At 36.1% G+C, this 9,662-nt stretch overlaps 1 protein-coding gene across 1 annotated transcript; it reads right to left on the minus strand.

Annotated features, from left to right (window-relative positions):
* Positions 1 to 654: 654 nt before the first annotated feature.
* On the minus strand, positions 655 to 4,813 carry LOC111618066. The gene is made up of 2 exons (XM_023359494.1): positions 4,331 to 4,813; positions 655 to 1,686 (listed from the first exon to the last, which is right to left on the minus strand). The coding sequence occupies exons 1-2, from the start codon at positions 4,757 to 4,759 to the stop codon at positions 826 to 828; spliced, it is 1,290 nt and encodes a 429-aa protein (XP_023215262.1). The 5' UTR covers positions 4,760 to 4,813; the 3' UTR covers positions 655 to 825.
* Positions 4,814 to 9,662: the final 4,849 nt, after the last annotated feature.

The raw sequence follows: 9,662 nt of genomic DNA on the forward strand, positions 1-9,662 counted from the left end.
TCTTTTCTTCACTCCATCTTTAGACTGAGAAAGTGTGTGTTCTCATTGTGTTCAATCAATTTACAGTTTAAAATTAGTCATTTGGTTACTGAAACATAAACATTGATTTGTGCCAATTCTAAGATCAATATTGAAACTTTTTTAAGTGAACAGGGATTGTAACATCATTAAAATATATTTTCATTTGATATCTATAATTCATAAAAACATTTATAATTTTCATATTTAAAGTTCCATATTAATGGACATTGAATTGAATCAATTTAAAAGCGTTTTTAACTTTAACAGAAAAAGTAGCAATCTGCTTCTGTAAAAATATATTAATAAAGTTAATTTTAGGAGTAGCTACATGTTCTAATAAAATCACTTCTCTCATTATTCCTTAATATAGATTTCAGAATTATTCTGCAATATAGATAACACAATAAACTGAAATGCTTGATTACTTTTATACTTATCGATGTCAAAAAAAAGTCAATCCCATTCCCAGCTAGACTTCTTGGGTCCAGACAAGGGAAGATGGGTTTACTGTTTGTTGTTTCCATCTAGACTGAAGACAACAGCACCTGAGAGTAAAGAGGAACCAAATCAGACAAATATCACACAATTATAAAATATTTATTCTAATTTACAACAATAAAGCACAACTTTTTCTTTCAAACAGCAACTGTTATAATTTTTGCAACTATTCAATATAAACTATAAATTACATTTAACAAATTTAGACCGTATATATATTTTCATATTATACATTTTTAACCAAAATTATTTGACAATCATTACAATTTTTACATTAATCTGATATTCAATTCATAAGAATATATCTTATTCACTAGAGGATTCATATTCTTTCCCAGATTCTCCTTCCGTAGGATATAGCTTTTTTCTTAAAGTTTTGTGATGCTGTTGAAGTACTTCATTTTCTTCTTGATGTTTTAAAAGTTCTTGTTGTAAGTCATCTAATGCATACCTGGGATCATACTGTAACAGCTGATCTTGCAATTTGATAACTTGCTGCTCAAGATCATGATACATATCTATCAGTTTATTGTGAGGTGTTTGCATTAGTTCATCAAATCTGGCTTTATAGTAAGCTGTTTCAAAATCCCTAGCATAAAACTGAGTGGTGTCGACATCGTCTGCCGATGCGTATTCGTAATCAATATCTTGAAATGCAGCATCACTTTCATATGATCCTTTAAATGTTTCAATAAGTTCAGTTCCATAACTTAAGTTAGATTCATCGAACGGTTTTTCAAAACTGATATACAGCTGGGAATCTTCGTGATCATCAATAATGAACTGAGTGGAGTTTTCGGGAGCCTTCGGCACATGAATTGGCCTTATAATTACCGAAGACAACCTCCTCTTTTTATTCGGAGAAGGGACTGTGTCCGAATCTTCTAACAACGAATCTTCAAACGTTTTGTTCACTTCGTCCATTGGATCGGCATCCGAGGTCGACCTATCAAAAGACATATGTACGGTATCTGCATCTTCTTCGTCGCCAACACTTTTATACCTTTTCTTTTTACCTCGTCTCGTCTTTCGTTGTTTGAAAATATTAACGGAAACAGAATCAGTTTCATCCATTACATCAGCAGAATTAGCATATTCTACAATTGAATTGTCCATTGCCGAAACACCACCGTCAAGAGTCATGATGATTTCTTCCAAGATATACCCCTAATAACGTAATAATAAAACTTAACCTAAATAATAAATTATAAAATAAATAATTTTCTAAAGATATGCTTAATCCCTCCGAAAACTAAAAACTGACAAATGTTAAACTAAACCAAAAAAAATATTAAAAAAAAAAACAGAATCCCTCACTTCTTCCTAAACAAGTAGAAGTTCCGTAAAGCAATAACGCAACGACCGATAACAGATCAATTCAGTTAATCTAAAGTCAAAAGCGTTATCCTTCCCTAAGCCTTAATGGATATTATATTTACATCCAATCAACGCTATAAAATGTTCTAAATTAAGGCTCTTAACAAGAACCTACCATTCGTTCAACCGTCATTCGCAATAATGGAATAATACAGAAAGGTTGCCAAATATAAAATATATATTGATTACTCAATCGCTTATCTATAGTTTTACGATTTTTTAAATATTACATTTTATTATATTTTGTGATAAATTATTAATATATATACATAATTTCAGATAAATTAATTTAAAATATAATAATTATACACGTATTAATATTATCAAAGCAAAATTCAAATTATGGTTGGTGATTTTCGGATAGTTCCTTTAACGTCATGAAATAATGACGAACGATAAAAAGAATAAATAGAACGAAAATAAAATATTTTTTATTCGTTTAGTTATGCATTAAATGTTTAGTTGCTTTCTTTGAAATTAAAACTAATGAGTTTAGGGCTCGTTCTTAAAAATTATAGTTTGTTTATTTCGTTACGACAAGCGACACATCGGCGATTTGCTGCAGGGAGTGCTTCCGAGGACGATTTTTTTTATGAGAAATTGGCTCCTATTTAGTTAAAAATCATTGTATGAATTCAGATTTAGTGCTAGTAATAATCGGGATATAAATTGTGACGATTTATACGACGAAATTAAAATACTTTGTGCCGTACGCAGCAATGGTACAACTAATGCAACTCCATTATATGTTTTCAACATAGTATCTAAATTGCAGAGTCCTTCCCGAATCTAACTAGTATTGTCAATAGAACAAAAATATACGAAAAAGTGGATTTTGATGATATATTAAGGATTTCGCTGAAATCAAAACACGGAGTATAAATTTATGATATAATTCTTTTTAACAGTGGCGTGCCGTCCATGGAAGAGGTGGAAGCGCCACTTTCCTTGTATTTTCTAAAATATAAACACATATTGTGCGATTGTTTTCATATTTTAATTAATGTACTTTGAATTACTTAAAATTCATATTTTATTATAACCACATTATGTATTTTATTACAAATTTATATACATATGTAAAACAATGATAAGATTGCTATTGTCAGAGTCGGTAGATTAACTGGTCTTTCGACTTCCTATCTTCGCTCGTTGCTAAAATCAACTAGAGACAAATGTTACCACCGGGGGCACTGCAATCACAGCAAGAGCGCTAGATCGAATTGCTGTGAGGTCGAATGTTTTCTTTTTATTGAAAGACTAGCTGCAAGGACCCGCTTCGCTGGGTTTTTAAAAAGTAACGATAGTGAAGATTAAGATAATTACATTATAGCCAATCTTACCCGTTTTCACAGAATGAAAGAATTAGGCCCCCCGTATCCAGAGTAATTAGAGACCTGGTCCCGATTCTATTTCTGAACGTCTCCTGTTCACGTCCAGTCAAACGAATTATTAAAGAGGTTGCGGCCGACGTTTTCAACACGAAAACGTGTACGTCGGACGTTCAGTGCCGCCATCTTGTAAGCCCAGAAGTTTGACAATGGCGTTTAGAACGTCGAACATGATTCCACTGACGTTCCAAACACTATTGTCAAACTTCTAGGACTATAGGAAGGCGGCGCTGAACGTCCGACGTACACGTTTTCGCGTTGAAAACGTCGGCCGCAACCTCTATTTTCAACGTTTCTGGAACGTTTACAATCGTTCTATAATCGAACCAATATTCGAATTTTATGTTCGAATTCAAATTCGAATATTGTTCGAATTAAATTCGAACAAATTCGAACAAAACATTCGAAATAGAAAACCACTTTCAGCCCCATATCTCCCGCACCCTTATAGCTATCGAGACGCAACCACCATAGTGCACGAATGGAGACTTGGGGCTACTACCACATACAAACACCATTCATGTGCGATGTGTAGTTTTGGCGGAAAAGTGAAATATGGGGACACACACGTCCATTTATATATATATATATATATAACCTTCGAGTTCGATTTCATAATTTTTTATATGCATTTTATTATAAGAATGAAAAAGCTTTTATTTAAACCCAAAACCAGGTTTATGGATTAATAAATGACACTTAATAAAACATTAAACACCTTCCATCGCTGAGAAATGCTTATTTAATAAAATACGTTCGAACTCATTTACACCTGGGATGGTTTATTCCATGAGGCTGAAAATGTCAACAAGGGTTTAACAAGGTTTAACGACCTGTTGGACAACATCGTCATTAGACAATCATTTCAGATTGTTTCCAATCAGGAAGAGAAGATGCAAAATGAGAAAAATGTTGATCACTATCTCGACGTTCAGTTTCGCCCGATTCGGGAGAATATTCCGTTTCCGGGTGTGGGAATAAACGGAAAATCTTCCTAGAGACGGACAGAACAGTCGTAGCCTTGTGGGGCCGTCATCATAGACCAGAGGTGTTTGCATTAGTTCATCAAATCTGGCTTTATAGTAAGCTGTTTCAAAATCCCTAGCATAAAACTGAGTGGTGTCGACATCGTCTGCCGATGCGTATTCGTAATCAATATCTTGAAATGCAGCATCACTTTCATATGATCCTTTAAATGTTTCAATAAGTTCAGTTCCATAACTTAAGTTAGATTCATCGAACGGTTTTTCAAAACTGATATACAGCTGGGAATCTTCGTGATCATCAATAATGAACTGAGTGGAGTTTTCGGGAGCCTTCGGCACATGAATTGGCCTTATAATTACCGAAGACAACCTCCTCTTTTTATTCGGAGAAGGGACTGTGTCCGAATCTTCTAACAACGAATCTTCAAACGTTTTGTTCACTTCGTCCATTGGATCGGCATCCGAGGTCGACCTATCAAAAGACATATGTACGGTATCTGCATCTTCTTCGTCGCCAACACTTTTATACCTTTTCTTTTTACCTCGTCACGTCTTTCGTTNGCGTTTAACGCGCGTTGAAAAACGCCTAGTGTGTACAGGGCCTTAGACGTAGAAATAAATTATTTTTGTTAATGTTAACTGTGGATTGTCTGAATCTTTTATAGTCTCTTAATAGAACCCAAGAGGAGCAGCGCTTGATGAAAGGGACACTCCTACTTACCCCTGTCTAGGAACACATCATAGAAGGGAAATTGAATGTCCATACAAAAGTTGACCGTCATAGTCAGGTAATCATATAAAAATTACTTGAGAGAGGTCTTGGAAGTGTTAACAAATGTAGCTTCATATATGGATGACGAATAAAATGAAAAAACTTTCCTTGTAGGGTTTTCTTGGCACGGCCGTCAAAAATTCGGATTCTTTTCTGTCCTCCAGCGGTTAAGTGGAGTCGGCGGAGTCTTGGGATGTCAGCGCGAAGGCTAACGCTGATTTGCTCCGGAGATTCCTTCGGTTCATTTGTTAGTGGAAACCTACAAAAAGATATGATATCAAATGTGTAAGCTCTCTCTCGGCTCCTTTTAACTTGTACTCGGTAGTTAGGAAAGATAGAAGTTATGTTAGTTTCGTTATTGTAATCGTCTTTTGTTATTCAATAAATCGTTGATTTTCTTGTTAAATGGTGTCCTTGCTCGTATAAAGCCGACGACCCCTCTCTCCTCCTCTACTCGATCAAATACACGATTCCGATCCTTCGGGACAGAAACAGTAAACCAGCCATCCCCTGACAAGTGGACAGTTTCCACCAAACTGTTGCCGACAAAAAGAGGTACGACCTCGTCATACCTCCGGCGTCCCACATAATTGGTTTTTCAGGAGTGGGGTTCGACTTTTTCGAATTATCGGTGAGACGAGAAAGGTCGATTCTAGTCGAATTAGGGACTTTAAATTAAGGAGAATTGTAAAGTCGTTATAGGCCGTAGATTTTAATATCAGTAGAAATAATGGAGGACGATCCCCATCTTGCGGCTGGGCCAGGCAACCCAAACCCAATTACCTTGGGAGGCTTAGGTTGAATAATTCCTTTATTGCCGGTATTCTCTGGAGAAACGGGAGGTCCCAGAGTCACGGATTTTTTTGATTCATTAGCGGATGTCACGAAGGTAGCGGCATGGACGAAGGCACAAATGCTGGCGGTAGCCAAGCTAAAACTTACCGGTATAGCTCGGGAATTTGTAAGAAAAGACCGTAGACTTAAGGAGATAGAAGAGTTCGATGAATTCAAACGGTTAATAATACAACGGTTTGACCGTGAGCCGTAGCCTATACCCTTCGATTAAATAAATTCTATGCATGCGTCCAAAGGAAAGAGGAGGATGTTCAAACGTATGCCGCCCAACTTCAAGCCCTGTCTATGGAAATTGTAATTACGCCAGAACCAGGCGCAAACGAAACTAACATAACTTCTATCTTTCCTAACTTCCGAATACAAGTTAAAAGGGGCCGAGAGAGAGCTTACACACTTGATATCATACCTCTTTGTAGGTTTCCACGGCGATTCAAGTTCACACAGATATCCAAGAAGTGGGTTTTTAGAGTACAGTATTCCAAATAGGCACAGGTAAAAAGTTCGCGACTGTGGCGACGGACGATATCGCTTTTGGGAGGCTCGGATTTACGGCAGGTTCAGAGATTCTACTCGACGGTCTTCGATGTCGTTGGTCTGGCTTTCGTTAAGAGACTCCCCGGAGGGGGAATGAGGTTTTGAATTGAAATAACGTAACTTCCGCTTCGCATCAGACGTTCGTATAGTTTAATCATTAAGAAACCAAAAACGGGTAAGATTAAGATAGTTCTCGATAAACAAAATCAGCTGTCATGTTGTAAGTGTGATGAAATATACGATAAGCACAGATCTTTAATGAGTTAGCAATACTGAAATACGAGCGCAGACGATTTCTAAATTTAACAGAAAAATTCATCACCAAACGATTATTGATGCTAATGTCTGAAATCCCATTTAATCGATGCAAGATGTGTGATTACCAGAGCCCCTTCCGCCGCCAATTTAAAGTCTTTTAATCTTTAAAATTGGCGTTTCCACTTCCCGGGACGAGGACCCAGGGGTTGGATTTGTGGGAAGCGAGTGTTCGGGTTGTTTCGAATTACACAGAACGAGGCGCTTGACATGTAAGTGCGTGAGTGCGAGAATTCGAATAAAGGTTAAACGGTGTATATCTTCGTGTACGGTGATGTTATGTCCGTGTGCAGAGGCGGCCTTAACCATTGCGAGGCTCCGGGCGACAGATCTTTGCGAGGCCCTTCTCCTTTGTGCAAAGTATGTGAATTGAAAGTAGGTATTTCTGATGATTGACAAGAAATAGAAAAGTTATAAATGAATAAATTTAGAGTTTTAAAATATTATATTAGAAGATTTATAAAAGTTAACAAACATAAAGACGACAAATTATTATTATTTTTTTACTCTTTCCACTCTGTGGGCAGTAAGAGGGCAAATCCTAATGGTCCTGCTATAAGAGCACAGCAGGCCCACTACAGTTCGGCTAGGCACACAATCGGACGACAGGTGGTGAGGGACTGGACCCGACATATCCGAACGAACCACCCCGAAAAATTCCTTGACCCATCCGGATTCGATCCTAGGTTTTCCAGAGCGGTAGGCTGTCATCTTGACTGTTCGGCCATCCGGTCTACGACGGCAAATTATTAATGATGATAAACTAAGGTACATAAATGCCTTAAAAGATATACACGGGTTTTAAAAATGAACCATTTCAACATACAATCTTTGTGCAGTCAGCTAGATTCATGAGACTTTAGATAATCACCCAAGTGTTTCCAATCACACACTCCTTCATTGGATCCAATTCTTGTATTTTCTAGTCCGAACGTTCGACACGGAAAGCAGTAAACGGCATCCTTTGTTTGTGAATAAATCATCCAGCACTTGTCAAGTTTTTCACCATTAGCTAATATTTTACTGTAATGATATTCGCCGAATCGCCGTCCATTATCATTTACATGGAAAAAATCAACTTTAACCCGGATTGGACCTTTTAATACAATCTCAGTTTGGTCTACACCAGTAATTGTTAATGGCCACAAACCTGGGTTATTTTGAGGATTCAGATTTTCAATTCTGCCAGTCATGAATGTAGACATAGACTCAGATATAATACTTGGCTGGATAGGGTTGACAGCGGCGATGGCGGTGGTGTAAGAGACAATGATGATGTTGACTCATTATCCTCGTTATTATTACTAGGTGGCAGCAGCACCCATGACGATATTGAAAGAATAATTTCAGCTGGGTTAGGGTTACAGTGCAGTAATGTGTCACTTTCAGTCAATGGAGGGTTTCTAGAAGTTTCTTGACCATCACTTTTTATTTATTTATATAAAGAACCACGTAGATTTTCTTCTACCCGCTTTTTTTGATAGCTCGTTTCCGTTTTGAACTACCCGACTCAAATTTTCTACCAGCATCACGATCAAGCGATATTATCATAAATCTTGTTTCTCACATAAAACTAATTCAGAAATAATTTACAAGCAGTTTTATACAGTTTTATTTTTTTAACAATTCACTCTTTACCATAAGTACTGTTAATAATGTAAGATTTACTAAAACTTAATATCATTTAATGTTTACTTACCTACTGAAAGATATGTGCCATACAAACGATTATGTAACGCATACAGCTGCTAGCAAAATAAGCGTCAGGTAACAAGAATTGATAAACGAAATGAAACACGGGGATACCCCGAGCGTAAATCGTAAACACAATAAATCACGAAAGTAATAAACCCGCGCGTTCAAGTGAGTTTTCTAAGCGCGAGGCGAAGGATTCGAATAGTAATAAATTTTTCAAATATGTTTTACAGTTAAATTACAAAAAATATTATTATTCACTGATAAATAAATAAATTAATTTTGATATCGTTAATCTTACTTTTTATTCGAATGTGAGATTGAATAAATCTAAATGAGAAATTTTATTTAGACACTTAATAATAATATATACTGTACTATGAATTAATCAAATTTATTTTATTGTTATAACTAATAGCTAAGGATAAAATAAAATGTTTTAAATATCAACTTTTTTCTACTCGGGTTGTTGAGCGAGGCCCCTCCAAGAGCGAGGCCCCGGGCGATTGCCCTGCTCGCCACCCCCTAAGGCCGCCTCTGCCTGGTAGTATTATTATTTTCGTCTTCCGGACAGTTTTTACAGGCTAAAAATTATGGTATTCGTAACGCTAAAATGGCACAGGGTTTTATATGGCCTATTCTTTCAAAAGCTAAGATTAATTCTGCTCATATTTCTATAAAATTTTTTCACTCGATGATTTCATCTGTACTACTTTATAAGCTCCTGTACGGGCAATTACTTATCACGATAAAATGGAAATTGTTCTTGCTTTGTTATATCTTCAAAGAATCTTTTGATATACTATAAAATACTAGCTTATATATTGCGATTGGGGTTTGATGTTTCTAAAATATCGGTATTAATAATAAAAGCAATAATTTCTTACTGGATTACACTGTTGAAACTACATGATAACTGTTATGTTAAAGTAGCGTATAACAAAATGTATAAATTATGTTTAAATAGGCGAAATAAAGAGAACTGTTTTAATCTCGGTCTCTGTTAATTATCCATAATTAAGAAAGACGTGGTAGATATTACTAGTCTGACAATCAATCAATCAATTTATTTACGGAGGCATAAATGCATACATCGGCTCCGCTATGAGCACTACCAAGGAAATAAAATACAGGGATGTAAACAAACAACAGTATGCACATTGTAGATTCCATGCAGAACTTTAATGGATAAAGTCCATAGAATTATTAGTCTGACAA

Source organism: Centruroides sculpturatus, unplaced genomic scaffold (genome assembly GCF_000671375.1).
Source record: "Centruroides sculpturatus isolate CEXI.00-Female unplaced genomic scaffold, Cexi_2.0 scaffold155, whole genome shotgun sequence".
Classification (NCBI taxonomy): domain Eukaryota; kingdom Metazoa; phylum Arthropoda; class Arachnida; order Scorpiones; family Buthidae; genus Centruroides; species Centruroides sculpturatus.